Source organism: Sapajus apella, unplaced genomic scaffold (assembly GCF_009761245.1).
Source record: "Sapajus apella isolate SASKATOON/1434 unplaced genomic scaffold, GSC_monkey_1.0 scaffold5, whole genome shotgun sequence".
NCBI classification, from domain to species: Eukaryota; Metazoa; Chordata; class Mammalia; order Primates; family Cebidae; genus Sapajus; species Sapajus apella.
Genome location: NW_022436945.1, coordinates 5,174,167 through 5,191,567, shown reverse-complemented (window position 1 = coordinate 5,191,567; position 17,401 = coordinate 5,174,167). Strand labels below are relative to the sequence as shown.

Sequence of the window (17,401 nt, the reverse complement as noted above, 5' to 3'; positions counted from 1 at the left end):
TCACAGAGTGGAATTGAATTGCTGGATCATATTGTAATTCTGTGATTAACTTTTGAAGAACCACCATACTGTTTTTCATAGCAGCTGCACTATTTTACTTGCCTACAAGCAATGCACCAACATCTAATTTCTCCATAACCTCTATGACACTTATTTTGTTTTTTGGTAAGAGCCATTCTAACAGATATGCAGGGATATCTCATTGTGGATTTGATTTGCATTTCCCTACTGATGAATAGTGTAAGTATCTTTTTATGGGCTTATTGTCCATTTGCATGTCTTCTTTGAAGAAATGTCTATTCAATACGTTTGCCCATTTTTAAATGATGTCGTCTCCTTTTATTTCACACATACCACCCACAATTACAGAATTTGAGTTGTAGCCTGGGTGTGGTGTTTGGGCACAAGAAGCTGCTCACTTTGTAAGGTTATATGGTAAGAGAGAAACTGAGGTTTCATTTGCCTTTCAGAGGCACATATTTTGCACATGGAATAAATACGTGGAATAAATAGTCACTATGTGGAGTCTAGCAAGAAAAATCCACAAGCCACATTATTTAATTCTTTTCCACAAAAGAAGGATCAACAGGTTTAATCAAGGTCCTTCCTACCACATTGTAGGGTCTAACCCAGAACTACAGGAAGCCACGTGAATTCAGTACTTGGGATTGCAACGCAGATGTGGAGAGTCTTTCTACTAGCGGTGGCGGGTTTCTCCTGAGCCACTTTGTTTCATGCAGGGACATCACCCTTTTCCTCCTAGCCCTCCACCCGCACCTAATTACCATCCTGAAATACCGTTTCCTTTCCTCCTCCTTGTGCAGGTGGCTCTTCTTCTTCCCCTTCCTCCTCCTCTGGATTAGTTCCCTCTCTGTGACTTGCTTTTGTTTTTTTCTCTGAATCCTCTGGTTCAGGATCAAAGTTGAAAGTGAAGAAGTTATAGGCCTCTTCTGCAGAAGGGAAGCCAGGTGGAACCTAATGAAAAGCAAGGAGCAATTGCAATTTCACATGTCTAAGTTATAGCGAGCTCTGCACAATTAACTGACAGCTGGCTTGATGCTAATGCGATCAGGCATATTTCAGGCCTCCGAAGCATATTGTCTTAGTTAAAGGTGTGAGATTACTGGTAATGAACTTTAATGCCTGCCATAGGCAGTTGGAGGCCTCCTTTAATAGTAACTCTAATTAGTGACTTTTAAAAAACCCCAGCAATTATTTACATCCCAATAAGTACATAAATATATTATTTATAGCAGTAAACACTTTAGAAAAGATTAAAATGACAAATAGTGGATTTACTGTTTTATCAGCCAATGCTGAGATAGTTTTATTATTAGAAATATAGAATTTTTTAAGCAAATAACTTTTTTGTTGTTGTTTCTCTTTTTGAGTTAGTACTCTCCTTTCTTCCCATTATGAAAGTCAGGGCAACTTGAGAGATGAACAAGTTGTCTTATCACTAACATCTCCGATATTTACATGCACCCCTCCTTCCTCAGGTGAAGCAATATTCTGATCTCTCCAGCTAGTCTGAAACTCGGAGTCACTTCTCCTACTACCTTTATCTTGCAGATTGCATGGCAACAGGAGTCAGGTTACGTTGTAGTCACTTATTTATTTATTTAATTTATTTATTTAGAGACAGAGTCTCGCTCCATTGCCAGGTGCCAGGCTGGAATGCAGCGGCGCAGTCTTGGCTCACTGCAACCTCCGCCTCCCAGGTTCAAGCAATTCTCCTGCCTCAGCCTCCCGAGTAGCTGGGACTACAGGCTTGTGTCCCCACACCCATCTAATTTTTGTATTTTTAGTAGAGAGGAGGTTTCACCATGTTGGCCAGGATGGTCTCGATCTCTTGACCTCCTGATCCACCCACCTCAGCCTCCCAAAGTGCTGGGATTACAGGTGTGAGCCACTGTGCCTGGCCTATAACTTATTTATTTTTAATTTAGAGAATGTCTCATTCTGTCACCAAGGCTGGAGTGCAGTGATGCAATCACAGCTCACTGCAGCTTTGAGCTCCCGGCCTCAAGTGACCCTCCCATCTCAGCCTCCCGAGTAGCTGGGACCACAGGTGTGTGCCACCATGCCTGGCTAATTTTTCTATTTTTTGTAGAGATGGGGTTTCGCCATCTTGTCCAGGCTGGTCTTGAACTCCTGTGCTCAATTGATCCGCCCATCTTGGCCTCCCGAAGCACTGGGATTGCAGGCATGACCCACTGCACCTGGCCTGTAGTCATTCTCATCAGATATTTTTTAAAAATGCAAACAAATAATTTAAAAAGACAAGATTTCTCACCTGGGGTTTAGGTTTGATTTTTCGTGCAGAATCACGGAACTTCACTCTTGAATGACTTTGGGAATCGATTTCTTGTTGAGTACTTTCTACCTCTTTCCCTGGCTATATGAGTGGAAAAAAAATATAGATAAGCCATTTAAACCAAGAAACTTCAGATGTTCTAAAATGAAGGTTAACCCTTCCCCACCCACAAAGGCTTATCTTCTGACTGCTGCTACATCTCATCATTCCTAAGGCATGGAATGTTAGCAAATTTGAAATGCAGTCATGCACTCCGTAGTTACAAACTGCAGAACTGACGGAGGTCCCATAGACTATAAATACAGTATTTTTACTGTACCCTTTCTATGTTTGCATACAAAAATACTTACCATTGTGTTACAGTTGCTATGGTATTCCACAAAAATAACATGCTTTTCAGGTTTGTAGCCTAGGAATGTGGTTGGCTATGCTGTCTAGGTTTGTGTAAGTACATTCACACAATGATGAAATTGCCTAAGAACACATTTCTCAGAACATATCCCCATCATTAAGTGATGTAGGACTGTATATTTGCTGAATATTTTCTTACTCATCTCTCTCAAGACTAAACAAATATAAAATTTTATATTCAATAAGCTTTAAAAAGTGTTGGCCAGGTGCGGTGGCTCATGTTTGCACTCCCAGAACTTTGGGAGGCCAAGGTGGGCAGATCACCTGAGGTCAGGAGTTCAAGAGCAGGCTGGCCAACATGGTGAAATCCCACCTTTACTAAAAATACAAAGATTAGCCGGGTGTGGTGGCAGGTGCCTGTAATCCGAGTTACTTGGGAGGCTGAGGCAGGAAAATCCCTTGAACCCGGGAGGTGGAGGTTGCAGTGAGCTGAAATCGCACCACTGTACTCTATCCTAGGAGACAGAGCAAGACTCTGTCTCAAAAAAAAAAAAAAAAAGTGTTATCTCATCCTATAAATTAAGATTATTCACTTTACAGAGGATTGTTTCCAAACAGTCTATAAAGAAAAACATTAATAATGTCTGATTGTAAATAAGTCCAACATACATCCTCCAGGGCACATGGCCTGTCCTCACTTAGCCTCTGGTCCTGCTATCTGAGCCCTCTGCCTCTACTTGCTCTATGTGATAGTTATCATTGGGTATGCCCTTTCTCCTCTGAAAGCTAATCTTCAAGGTGCTATTTTCGACTTCTTTTTTTTTAATTAATTAATTGTTTTTTTTACGGAGTCTCGCTCTGTCACCCAGGCTGGAGTGCAGTCGTGTGATCTTGACTTACTACAACCTCTGCTTTCCTGGTTCAAGCGATTCTCCTGCCTCAGCCTTCCAAGTAGCTGGGACTACAGGCACCCACCACAATGCCTGGCTAATATTTTGTATTTTTAGTAGAGACAGGGTTTCACTGTGTTATCCAGGATGGTCTCCATCTCCTGACCTTGTGATCCACCCATCTTGGCCTCCCAAAGTGCTGGGATTACAAGTGTGAGCCACTGTGCCCGGCCTGTTTTCAACTTCTTACCCATCTTCTTTCTAATCCCCCTGTTTTAAAATCCTGACACTCCTCCTTTTTCATGAAGCACAATTTAAATCGCAAGCAATTTTGAGTAATTGTAAGCCATTCCAGTTGTATATATAGGCATTCATAGCAAGAAGGAACATACTTATTCTACCTATGAAAGAAACTTGATCATTATTACATGGACTGAGAATTATTTCACAGCATGGAATAATTGTCACCCAACAACAGTAATGTAGTGTGCCATCTTCACTGGGGACCTTCAATATATCCCTCCCAAGTCCTACCTGTTCCTCAAGACTACATAAAGGTTCTTCCTTTCTCCATCCTAAAATGAACTCTCTTTTTCAGCATCAAATTGTCTGATTCATGTCAGGCACTGTCCTGTAGAACTTGGCAATTGAAACCATGGGCTCTGAAGTCTGACTACCTGGCTTTGAATTTTAACTTCACCACTTACAACTCAGGCCACTTGGGAAGAGCATCAAATAAGGAAATGTACATAAAAAATAACCAGTTAGGTACATTAATGGTAGCTATTATTATAATATTACTAGCTTTTTTACACGTCTTTTTTTTTGTTTATACTTTGTATGCACATGATATGACTAAACATTTTAGTTTAGCCCATGGGAAACCAGAGCCTGTAGCAAGGGTTTTTCTGTGCCTGTAGTTGACTCTGAGAAGTGACACCAAGGAATAGGAATTGGGGACTGGGAAGAATAAAGCAGGTGGAAAATCAGTGCAGGAGAGCTTTATTGAGAAGGCCACCACTGTGGGCAAGAGAGTTTAACCCACAGGGATCCTCTGAGGAATCATGTAGACTGCTTCTCAGAACCGTCCGCCAGGGACACAGAAGAGAGGAATATTTGTCTAATGGCTTCTGTTCCAGGTGGTTAAAGGGGCTCAGAAACAGATGGCCCAAAATATGGTGCTTTGACATGCTGAACTGAAGAAGAAGCCTCAAGGTCTGACCTCCCCTACCTTCGATGCCAAATTCCGTCTCTTCTAAAGCACAGGGCAAGGTTGTTCTTTGAAGTACCCTTACCTTCCTGAGTCCAAACCTGCCAAAGAAGACAGTGACCTTTGGCCCCTCCCCTGAGTGTTCATTAACTGTACCCATATCACAGGAAGAAAGACTGAAGTCCATCAACACACTTGGACAGACTTTTACCAAAAAACACTGTCTGCTCTGTGGGCCCAACAGACTTCGTCCGAGGGCACTGTATGTTCTTCAGATCCATTGAATTCCTCTAAAAATCATTTGCCACTTGCTAAAATCATCCATACTTCCCTAACTCTCTTTCCTCTAGGATGAAGGGCACATAACTATCTGTACTCCTTGCACGTTGATAAATGTGTATGCCTTTTCTCCTATTAATATACCTTTTGTCAGCTGATTTTCAGTGAACTTTCAGAGGGTTAAGGGGATGTTTCCCCTTGGCACCTACATAGTTTGTGACTGCAGCAGAGGGTAAGCCCCTGGTGCTCCCAGTTTTGCATATGTGTCAGAATACCTGAGTGGGCCTCCACAAGCCTTCTGGAGAGGCAGGGATACTCCTGGAATGAAACCTGGAGGTATAGTAAAGTGAGGTGCTGTCAAATTTCACTTAGGTGCAGCTAATGGTGCTGTCAAATTTGACTTAGGTCCAGTAATGTCCAGAATAAAAACGAGGGTATCAGTTGGGTACAATGTATCATAATATCAAGCGACTATATATAGTTTCCTTTTATGTTGAATTCTATACTTGTCCTTCATTTTCTCATTTTGTAGTGTTAAGGTTAAATAATTATCTACCAACTCAATTGTACGAAAGTTGAAGCTGTGCTAATCAATACATTCCACAATGCAATGCAAAATGAAGTTATTATTTGTCTTGGTAAATTTCAGTATTTTAAATGTTTTTGAGTTTGAGGAAAGAAGCAGATGATTATTACCAAGTGTAAGGACAATTTTTTAAAAGCTGAAGTAGAATAAAGATCGGATTCCTGTGCTTGGTCAGGAAGGCTTTTTAAGATTCTGCCAAGTCAGGTCCCTTTGTAAAATAGGGTCAAGACTTTCTCACGAATTGTTGATGATGCCATTCTATTTCTGTCTGCCCACCTCCTATAGCACAGGAGAGAGACTGATGTGTTTGAAAACACACAAAACAAACCGAGAAGTCAACCCATGAGAGAGAAACTTGGCTCTGTATAGGCAAGCTTGGGCTTAGAGATCTGTGAAGATGATGATAATAAAACACAAGACCAGGCAGAAAGCCTAACACTAGTAATCTAGAAAATAATTGGGTTAAATTGCAGGTGGCAAAATATGTGGAGATTATTATATTTGTTTCTTTCCATTGGGTTGGTATAGAAAATATGCTCAGATAATATAATACCACTGATGTGATTTATCGCAGTATTGATGGTTTTGTTACAATATTTATGGACTTGATAAAAAAGCATATAATGTAATTTTTGTCAAAATCTTAAAAAGTTTTAAAGTGAATTATATTAATACATTTACGGCCATTAATTATACTTAAAATGATTGAGCATGCTGAGTTAAATTTTAAAGAACTATTATCTATAATACATTTGTATAATCTTAAAGTAATAATTATAATCAATTTCAATCCAGCAATCAAATATTGAGTGCCTATCATTCATATGGGCACATATCCATCTAGGAATTCATTCTCACCCTTAAATTTGTTGTATCCTCCAAGAAGACTCGAGAGCCCTCTTCTGACTTGGACTAGACCAATTCAAGTCTCACTGCTTTTGTTATAGCATAATTACAAAATATATTTGCTCTAGCACTGATCTCTATTCTAAACCAATTTCTTAAAAGACATCCTAATCTGATTGTTTTGTAGACCCCTCAAATTTTTATATACACTTGATACGGGTCCTGATACTAATCAAGATACATGATTTGCAAATAAATTCTCCATTCCATGTGTTCTTACTTGTTCAATGGTTTCCTTTGAAGCACAAGTTTTTAATTTTGATGAAGTCCAATATAGCTATTTATTCTTTTGTTACTTGTGCTTTGGGTGTCAGATCAAAGTAAGCCATGGCCTAATTCAAGATACCTTAAATTTTACATAACCTGATTTTGAGGCTGGGATGAGGTACCATTTTGGTGGGCTGCTAACAGAACCCACTGCAGAGCTGAACCCCCCTATACCTCCACTGGCTGTCAACCCCACTGAGCTCCTCAAGGGTGTGCTGTCACTGCCATCTCTGTGTGTTCTGAGTCTATTGGACACCTGGCAGGAAGGAGTTTTTTATAAATGCTGGCTGAGCAGCAGGTAGGTTCGGTTCAAGGATCGGATCTTGGGTAACCTGAGACAGTGAACCAGGGCCACATGTAGAGAAATTTTGGTCATATCTAGTGGAGGCCAAGGTTTCAAGGTTCTGTGTTACTTCTACTTTGATATTTATGTGTTCTTAGTGATTTGCATTTGTTCACCAATTGCAAGTCTGCTGAGTATAAAGTGAAAAGAAATACAAAAGAGATTAAGCGGTGGTTTGCATTGGTAAATGTGGATTACTGACAAAAGTATTCCTAACTGGTTTCCTCTTCTTTTCTTGCTGAGTATACAGCATCTAACAATCACTAATACTTAAATAGAGAGGGCTGACCATGTGCCTAGTACTAGGTGGAACACTGTAACATGTATTCACTCATTTAATCCTCAAAACAATACCAAGAACTAGGTTCTGGTATCACCCTTATTTTACACAGGCAGGAAGCGGGGGTCTGGAGGTAGTTAAACTCATGTCAAAGGTCACATCACTAGTGAGTGAGGTTGGCAGCCATTAGCCCTGGGCAGCTGAAGTTCAGTATTTGTGCTCTTTGTGTACTAAATTTTTTTACGAACAGGATATTGAACCTTTGTTTCCAGATATTCCTTCTGGATTTGAGGTATATACATGAAGAAATGTGATTGTGAGATGTTATATTATGAATATGTGACTTGGTCTAAAGACAAAGCAGTTGATGTTTGCCTCAATACCATAAGAATGGTACTTAGGGAATATGGAATACTATGAACATACAAGCCGAGTCCTGATCACAAAGAGAAATAAACACCCTAGTAGCCAAGGGAGCATATTTTTACTTCTACAACTTCCAGCTTTATTTGAGGTATCAGTATTTGTGGCCCATGGACAGTAAGAACTATGTGAATAAGGATATCTATGTTTTTAAATGGTGTTGTGAAATGATTTTCAGTCAGTAGATACAGAAAAAGCCAGATATAAAGAACTGGAACCTCCTATCACTTAGCTAACATGACCAGATGCTTAGCTCACATGCCCTCCAAAATAACCAAAGTACCTGTTTCAAGCTGATGGGATTATCGATATTTTTCTTTATTTTCCAATATTTTAAAATTATGGCTTTTATAGAGAAGAAAATAAATGGAAATTAAAGGAAAAATTGCTTTTTTAGTAGAATGAATCATGAAGGCATATAACAAATTGTCATAAAGCCGTTTCATTGGACTGACTAGTGTTCCTACTGAAGACCACAAAACATAAGCAAGGCTGCAACATTCCTTACAGTTGTGCAACCGGTGTGACCTGTTTGGGGTGAATATAGGTAACATTTTATAACACCTCATCCTAGAAAAAGAAAAGCCATCATTTAAGAAATCAGAAATATCCTTAGAACTTGGGCTTCTTTGTCTCATCGGTTAAAAACAACCCAAACCAATAAAAGCAACAAGAACCAATTGGGTTGGAGTTGCAAACACCTCCTGAGCCATTTGCTCTTTTTTTTTTTCTCTTCCTTTTTCTGCCATCTTAGCTTAGCGCTTACCCCTCATTGACATCTCTGTTTTTCTTTTCCGGGCTCTCTCTCCTCCTCAAGGGCTTTAACTCTAAGGTTTTCTCCAAAGGCACTCTCAGAACTTTAATACTCACCGCAGTAGAAACACTTCCCTAATCTGTTTCTCTAGGCCTGGGCCCTTCCTCTGTGTCTCTGGAGGAACACATATTGAGATTCCTCACCAGCACCTCAGGTGCAAATGAAATTCACTCTAGTGCATTCAGATTGCCTCCCCATCCTGTTGTCAATAGTTTTCCATGGCTTGTAGGAAAGTACTGAGGCTCCTAAATGTGATATTCAAGGACCCTTAGCATCTGACTCTATTTTTTTCTACTGCACTTTTATCTCCCTGCTTTCTAGCAAGATCCATGTGTCCAGTCATGCTGATCCAATGAGACAGACTGGAAGTGATACAGAGCTGGGATCAAATCCTGACTCTTCCACATGCGTGCTCTGTGGCCCCGGGTGGCTTCACATCTACTCTGACCCTCGGTTTCCTCATCTGTTAAATGTGAGTGAAAATAATAGTACTTGCCCTGTAGGGATGGTGAAATGTGGTAACATAGGACAAAGGTGGCAAAATACCTGGCACAGAATAGTACTTTATAAATAGTAGATATTATAAGAATAGTTATTTTTGAAGCAGGGTCTCACTCTGTTGCTCAGGCAGGACTGCAGTGGCATAACCATAGCTCACTGCAGCCTTGAACTCCTGGGTCTAAGTGATCCTCCCACCTTGGCCTCCTGGGTAGCTGGAACTACAGGCAGAAGCCATCATGCCTAGCTAATTTTTTATTTTTAGTAGGGGTGGGATCTTGCTCTGTTGCCCAGGCTGGTGTTGAACTCTTGGACTCAAGTGATTCTCCCACCTCAGTCTCCCAAATTATAATCATTAATAAGCATTTAATATCTCCTCTGTGCATAGCTCTGCTCTAAAACCTTTTGCTGGAAACTTTACATTCTGCTTCCTTGGTTTTGATCACAAAGTAGAGAGGGTCCATTTCTCACCTCTGTGCCAAATTCAGTCTCAAGTTCTTTCTTACTTGGACTTCGTAAGCGCCTGGGCCGAGGAGTGGGCATTTCCTGCAGCAACGCACTTTCTGCTTTGGACTAAAAAGTCAAACAGAAAATTACTGCTACATGATGTCAGGAATGCTGAGAAATAATCAGTAAAAACATACTGCTATCTTTCTTTAAAGGGTAAGCTCAAGGAATATGGTTTAGAAAAATGACATTAAATTCTGAAGCATCATTTTCATCTGTGCCAATGCAAAATAAGACATTAACATTTAAAACTTGAAAGACAAATTGAATGGTATCCAAATCCATGCAGTTTGGAGCACAAAAGTAAGCTAGACAAGCCCTGGAAGATTGCAATCAGCACTGAACAGAATATTCATGTGGTTTCTCTCACCCTCGCAGCTTGCAGTTTCTCCCTCATGCGTCCCCTCATGGAAAATTCTGCAAAGCCTGTTCTGGAAGTTGAAGGAATTGGAGGTAAGCCTTAAACAAAGGAAAAGAAAAAGGAAAATTACTTAAAAAAAATTCCCTCCCCACAAAGGGAAGATTAAATTAAAAAAGAAATAAGAGAGCATAATTATAGTTTGAACATTTAGAACTTCACATAAGCAAACATGAAATCATGCTGCCAACCATCTTTTTGACGTAATAAGTACATGTCCTGGCTTTTCTGACACTGACGGTGCAAACGTCAGTCCTGCCTGGCACTGTCAACTTGACTTAACTAAGAATAAAATGAATGACACTTGACTTTTCAAGGCATATGAATACTTACCAATTCAATTGCCACTGGGAAAAGGCTCTCAAATTTGATTTGAGAAACAGGCTTGTCAGATGAATGGGTGGCTAATGAGTTTGAGGTTTCAGGGTTTAACTTTCAACTACACTGATAACTTTGATCAGAGAAATCTTTTCTATAGGCCCAGGCCTAGCCCTGGGTTATATCATAGAGGCAATATGCATTTTATGTATATTATTGAATATATCCATAAATACCATGAACTATCAGGCAGCTATTGTGTGCCAGGCTGTGATATCCGCATCAGATGCATTTCTCATCAATTTTTATGCTATTTTTGTCAGGAGTACCACAGGTATTATCATCACCAGCTATCATGGAAATGAGGGCTCTGCATTCCTGCTTGATAAATGAGTGGCTCTACCATCACACACATAGAATGTGGAATGCTTGGGATTTGGTCCCAGCACCACATCCCCCAATTCTCTAAACCATTACAAAAGAGGTGGAAGTAAAATGGAGTCTTTGGGGAACAGAATATTAGCATGAGTGGAGCAGAATATCTTTTCTAGGATGAAGAAGGACTCAAGATTGCAGAAGGATTTTGGGGTCAAGTTATGGGAGGCCTCTGATGTCACATTAAGGAGTCTTGGCTATATTCCCCAAGCAGTGCAGACATCAAGAATGTGCAGGGAGGAGGATGTGAATGCATGCAGCATTTTCAGAAGTTGCACCTGGGGGTGCAGGTAAGGATGGTTGGGGTGGAGTGGGTAAGGCACCAGGGACCCCAGTCAGGATGTCCTGATATGAGATAAGAAGGGAAGAGGGTCAGTTTGAGACAGTAAGACAGGCCATGCAAAGGAGAATACAATAGGGATTAGCAGCGATTGGTAGGTATGGACCAATGGTCACCAGCAGCAGTAGCAACAGTCGTGTCTTCTGGGAATTTGTTAGATACACCACTTTTCAGGCATACTCCAAAACCTGGAGGTACAGCCCAGACACCAAGGGAGTTTAAACACACACTCAACCTGGAAGACCCCAGCATAGAGAAAGAAGGAAAGGTTTCAACATGAGGAGTTTGATGCTGCTGAGAAAGAAAGAGAAATGAGAAGGGGAAGTCAGATTGGGAGGTGCTGGGATTGATTTGTCTGGGGCCAGATGGCTCTGAGGTGCTTGTCCAGGACACCGAGCTCTGGGAAAGGGGCCAGACTCAAAAGTAAAGGCTTGGGAAGGCTTTGATCCATGGTGAGTGCTGAAGCTTTGAGAAAGGACTGTTTTCTGAGGAGAGAAGGATTCTCATGCTTGTAGACAATGACACTGTCAGGGAGGAAGGCAGCAGGTGAAAGTAAGAAGAGAGGTAGAAGAAAAAGTGGCAGAGAGAAGGCAAAGATAACAGGTCTGCAGGTTCCTCCTGAGCCTGCTTTATGCAAGCAAAGACAATAATCACCGGCCTCAAAGCCCACTTCTGCAGCACAGCCAGTTTCTTGGGTTGTGCGTTCTTCCACATGTGTGTTAGAAAGCTATAAAATACTACCTATATCATGCTCCCAACTGTCACTTACTTTATGCCTGTATGGAGGCATGAAATATTCATGGTAATGATTAGAGTCTGGCGTGCATGTGTTGAGGTTCAAAGTTCTTTAAGAGAATCTCCATTAGCTTAAATAAAATAGCCTTTGATATTCTTTTAAAACTCACTAAAAATGAGTTTTAAAAGATGACTAAAACTTAGTCATTTAAAAATGACTAAAAATCAAGTCATTTTTCATTTTAAAGATAATATAACTATGGTAGATTATGTTCCTGTGACATATGTGCAGAGACCTGAGACATCCTTCATTGCATCTGTCATATTTTGAATTTATATACAGTCATGTACTGCAGAGGACGTTTTGGTCAATGGCAGATCCCAGATACAACAGTGGTCCCACAGGATTAGAATGAAGCATATGTAGAGATCTGATCTATGGCACCTGATACCAGTTTTGCAGATCAAGTAGGAGAAATAACTGATATTCAGTAATGACCCTGGGACATTTGGTTTTCCATGTTAAAAAAATACAGAAATAAATATATATACTATCTAGGTTTGTGTAAGTATGCTTTATCATGGTCCCATAATGACATAATCACTCAGTGATGCATTTCTCAGAATGTCTCCCTATCATTAAATGTTACACGTCTGCATTTGTTAGGCTATTGATTAGTACCCGTTTCCTCCCCAGGTTCTAAGGTTCCCAGCCATGTAGGGAAGGCACACTGTAAGTATCACTAAGCACGTGTGGAATGCCTGGGTGGGTAAGCAAGGGCTTCTAGACTGAACCCCTGCTTCTTGCCAATGCTTTCCTCTGGCTGACCATTTACTGTGCCTCTGCTCCTATCACCGACTCCCCCACCAACCAGTGAGAAGCCTTTTTCAAAACTAGTAAGTTTTATGAACATAAAAAATAATCTTATTTACCCCACCTTAAAAATTCAGTTTTTTTCAGTTTACATAAAACAATTACTACTTGTACACGGTTTACTAGAACAATTTTATGAATTAGTCTTTAAAAGAGAGACAAGATATTTTACTAAACACTATCTTTTCTGAATAAAGAAACTGAAGTGGCTTTATTATTAGTTTTAAAAACATTGGCAATTTTTTAAACCACAAAAAGTAGCTCTTGCCTGATTCTTTTTTGAAATTATGACATTTATCACTTTTAATAGACTTTATTTTTTAGAGCAGTTTTAGGTTCGCAAAAAAGTTCAGGGGAAGTCACAGAGACTTCCCATATATCCCAGCCCCTATATGCTTCGTTTCCCTGATGATCGTGCCCCCCACCAGAGTGGCACATTCATTACAATCGATGAACCTACATTGACACGTCAATCACCCAAAATCCATAGTTTGCCTTGGGATTTACATTTGGTGCTGTATATTCTATGGATTTGGATAAAGCTATAATGATATGTATCCAGCCTGATAGAATCATACAGAGTAGTCTCACTCCCCTGCAAATCGTCTGTGCTCCACCCATTCAGCCCTCTCTTCCCTCTACTTTTGGGCAACCACTGATCTTTTTTATTGATTTTTTTTTAAGTCTGTGCTAGTAAAAGACATGTAGATAATTTAAAGATTTCCAAGTCAGGTCTGTACAACTAGCTGATGACATGTCATCTCCCAGCTGAGTGTGACCAGCTGAGAGTAAGAAACATGTTGGAGGACTTTTGAACTTGGTTTTTGTAGCATTAGATCAGTGAAGGAAAAACACAGAAAGGAACCATGATGGTGTGAGGGATATTATACTTAAAAAGGTATTTCAAACAAAATAAATGTAATCTTCACTTGTTTGAGACCAGATAATAATGAAGACTTTTTAAAAAAGATAATATTACTAACATGACATCCATGGAAGCCAATTGTACCAGTTCACTTCCTTTGACATAATAACTAATGGGGTTAAGTACTTTCATTTTTGTCTTGGTAGAATATGGCAAACAATGTTTGTTTAAACAGCTGGAAATACTAAGACAACCCTCATTAAACATTTTTCTCCTAATTTATTGTGAGTTGCTCCACTCCATTACTAATCAGCTACATGATCTCAAACTGGCTCTCCCTTTCAATCCCTGCAGGTGAGAACTGATCTGCCAGGCTTGAGGAAGGGCTTGATTTCACATTTGCAAAAAGAGGTATATTCAGAAAATGGCCCTTTGACATAGCTAAGAAAACATGACATGAATAAAGTTTCTGTAGCATCAAATACAAAGTGTGATGAAAATTAATTTTTTTAAATTAAGATTTGATTTGAGGGCATGTAAGAACTCACAGATGATGAGAGAATTTTAGGACATTCCATTAAAAAGATATACATAATGTTAATGTAGTATGAAATGTGGATTTCTTTGGCAAAGTGATGTTTTTCATCAGACACAGCAAGAGATTACATGTTCAGTAATGTTGTACTTGCTCCCTAACAAACCCGTTAACCCCAAGGCTACATGAGCCTTATGTTTGAAATGGCTTTCAGATCCTCTCTGTACTCTCTCCCCTCTTTCCTGTCACCCATGCTCACTGTTCCCCAGTTACTTCTCTTTTTAGGCTTAATAAAGTGGTGGACACTCTTCATTTTTCTCTTAAGCACTTCTGTTATACCTGATCCCTCAGACAACCCAACCATGTTTTCCTAACAAAATAGGTATTTCATTTCAAATAATTCTCTGTTCCTCTCATGGTATGTCCATAAATTGATGTTATCCAGAATCCTGATGCCTCCCCTACATTTTTCATAAATAACAGTTTTGTTGACACATAAGCCACATACCACAGGGTCCTGCTTTTAAAATGTGCAGAACACATGAATAGGCATTCTCTAAGAAAGAAGTACAATTGGCTAACAAGCACATGAAAAGATGTTTAACATCATTTAGTCATTGGGAAAACGGAAACCAAAACCACAATTAGATACTACTTCACCCCTATAGGATGACTGTAATAAACAAGACAGATAATAACAAGTGTTGACAAGGATGTGGATAAATTAAAACTTCGGTGCTGGTAGGAATTTGAAGTGCTGTACTGACTTTGGAAAACATTTTGGTAATTTCTCTATATCTCTGGCAAATATTTAAGAGTATGACAAAATTTGTGTCAACTTAAAAATATGCAAGGAGAATCTAGTATTTCCATAATTATTGCAGGAGTAGTGGACAAAAGAGTTACAGGGACACAGGCCTGGATTATCTTCTACTTCTGCCTCTCCATTTCCAATGTTCAAACCTCACCACAAAGCTATCCTTCTCTAATGGAAAATTCCAGGATAAAATATAGAGATAAGGGGGTAGGAAGAACATGAGGCAAAAGCCAGCTTGACTTCAGTAGCAAAAATGGGAGAATAACAGAGTTGAGAGGAAAAATGTATTTCTGGGCTCTCTAATCTGTTCCATTGGTCTGTATGTCTGTTTTTGTACCTGTACCATGCTGTTTTAGTTACTGTATCCTTGCAATATAATTTGAAGTCAGTTAGTAGATGCCTCCAGCTTTGTTCTTTTGCTTAGGATCGTGTTGGCTATTTGGGCTCATTTTTGCTTCCAAGTGAATTTTATAATAGTTTTTTTCTAATTCTGTGAAAAATATTGTCAGTAGTTTGATAGGAATAGCACTGAATCTTAAATTGCTTTGAGCAGTATGTCCAATTTAACAATATTGATTCTTCTTATCCATCAGCTTGGGATGTTTTTTCATTTGTTTGTGTTATCTCTGATTTCTTTCAGTAGTATTTTGTAATTCTCCTTGGAGAGATCTTTCCCCTTCTTGGTTAGCTGTATTTCTAGGTATTTTATTCTGTGTGTGGCTATTGTGAATACGATTGCATTCTTGATTTGGTTCTCAGTGTGGACATTATTGGTGTACAGAAATGCTACTAATTTTTGTACACTGATTTTGTATTCTGAAACTTTGCTGAAGTTGTTTATCAGATACAGGAGACTTTGGGCAGAGACTATGGGGTTTTCTAGGTATAGAATCATATCTCTTGTGAAGAGAGATAGTTTGACTTCCTCTCTTCCTAGAAATAAAGCCACACACCTACAACTATCTGATCTTTAACAAAGCTAACAATAACAACAATGGGGGAAAGGACTCCCTATTCAATAAATAATGCTGGGATAACTGGCTAGACATATGCAGAAGACTCTTTCCTTTCACCATATACAAAAATCAACTCAAGATGGATTGAAGACTCAAATGTAAAACCTAAAATTTTAGAAACCATAAAAGAAAACTAGGAGACATCATCTGGATGTTGGCCCTGGCAAAGACTTCAAGATGAAGTCTCCAAAAGCAATTGCATCAAAAACAAAAAGTCCAGTGGGACATAATTAAACTAGAGAGCTTCTGCACAGCAAAAGAAACTATCGACAAAGTAAACAGACAGCCTATAGAATGGGAGAAAATATTTGCAAACTATGCAACTGACAAAGGTCTAACATTCAGAATTATAAGGAACTTAAACAATTCAATGAGCAAAACACAAATAACCCCGTTGAAAAATGGGCAAAGAACTTGAACAGATAATTTTCAAAAGAAGACAAACTTGCAGCCAACAAGCATAAGAAACATGCTCAATATCACTAATCATTAGGGAAATGCAAATAAAAACCACAATGAAATCCCATCTTACACCAGCCAAAATAGCTATTACTATATTAAAATGTCAAAAAATAACAGATGTTGGCAAGATTGAGTAGAAAAGGGAATGCATATACACTGTTGGTGGGAGTGTAAACTAGTTCCGCCACTGTGGAAAGCAGTCTGGAGATTTCCCAAAGAACTTAAACTAGAACTATCATTTGGCCCAGCAATCCCGTTACTGGGTATACACACAAAAGAATATAAATCATTCTACAATAAAGACACATGCACCCACATGCTCATCATAACACTATTCACAATAGTAAATACATATAATCAACATAGGTGCCTATCAAAGAAAATGTAGTACATATACACCATGGGATACTACATAGCTATAAAAAAGAATGAATTCATGTCCTTTGCAGAAACATGGATGGAGTTGGAGGCTATTATCCTAAGCAAATTAATGAAGGAACAGAAAACCAAATACCACATTTTCTCACTTATAAGTGGTGTTAAACATTGAACTACATATGGACAAAAATAAGGAAACAATAGAGGCTGGGTGTGGTGGTTCACACCTGTAATCTAGCACTTTTGGAGGCCGAGGCAGGAGGACTGCCTGAGCTCAGGAAATCAAGACCAGCCTGGGCAACGTGGTGAAACCCTGTCTTTAGTAAAATACCAAAAATTAGCTGGATGTGGTAGCATGTGCCAGTAATCAGCTACATGGGAGGCTGAGGGAGGAGAATCACTTGAATGCAGGAGGTAGAGGCTGCAGTGAACTGATATTATGCCACTACACTCCAACCTAGGCAACAGAGCAAGACTCCATGTAAAAAGAAAGAAGAAAGAAGAAAGAAGAAAGAAGAAAGAAGAAAGAAGAAAGAG

At 39.4% G+C, this 17,401-nt stretch overlaps 1 protein-coding gene across 7 annotated transcripts in view; it reads right to left on the bottom strand.

The window, feature by feature from the left end:
* The window catches only part of CC2D2A (coiled-coil and C2 domain containing 2A), a 144,901-nt gene that overhangs the window by 87,808 nt on the left and 39,692 nt on the right, over nucleotides 1-17,401 (bottom strand). For all 7 annotated transcript variants that reach the window (XM_032272885.1, XM_032272850.1, XM_032272856.1 and 4 more), the window contains 4 exons: nucleotides 10,042-10,130; nucleotides 9,636-9,737; nucleotides 2,297-2,398; nucleotides 799-975 (listed from right to left, as the gene is read on the bottom strand). In XM_032272885.1, the coding sequence (XP_032128776.1) occupies nucleotides 799-975; nucleotides 2,297-2,398; nucleotides 9,636-9,737; nucleotides 10,042-10,130 (470 nt within the window). The remainder of the gene's footprint in view (nucleotides 1-798; nucleotides 976-2,296; nucleotides 2,399-9,635; nucleotides 9,738-10,041; nucleotides 10,131-17,401) is intronic.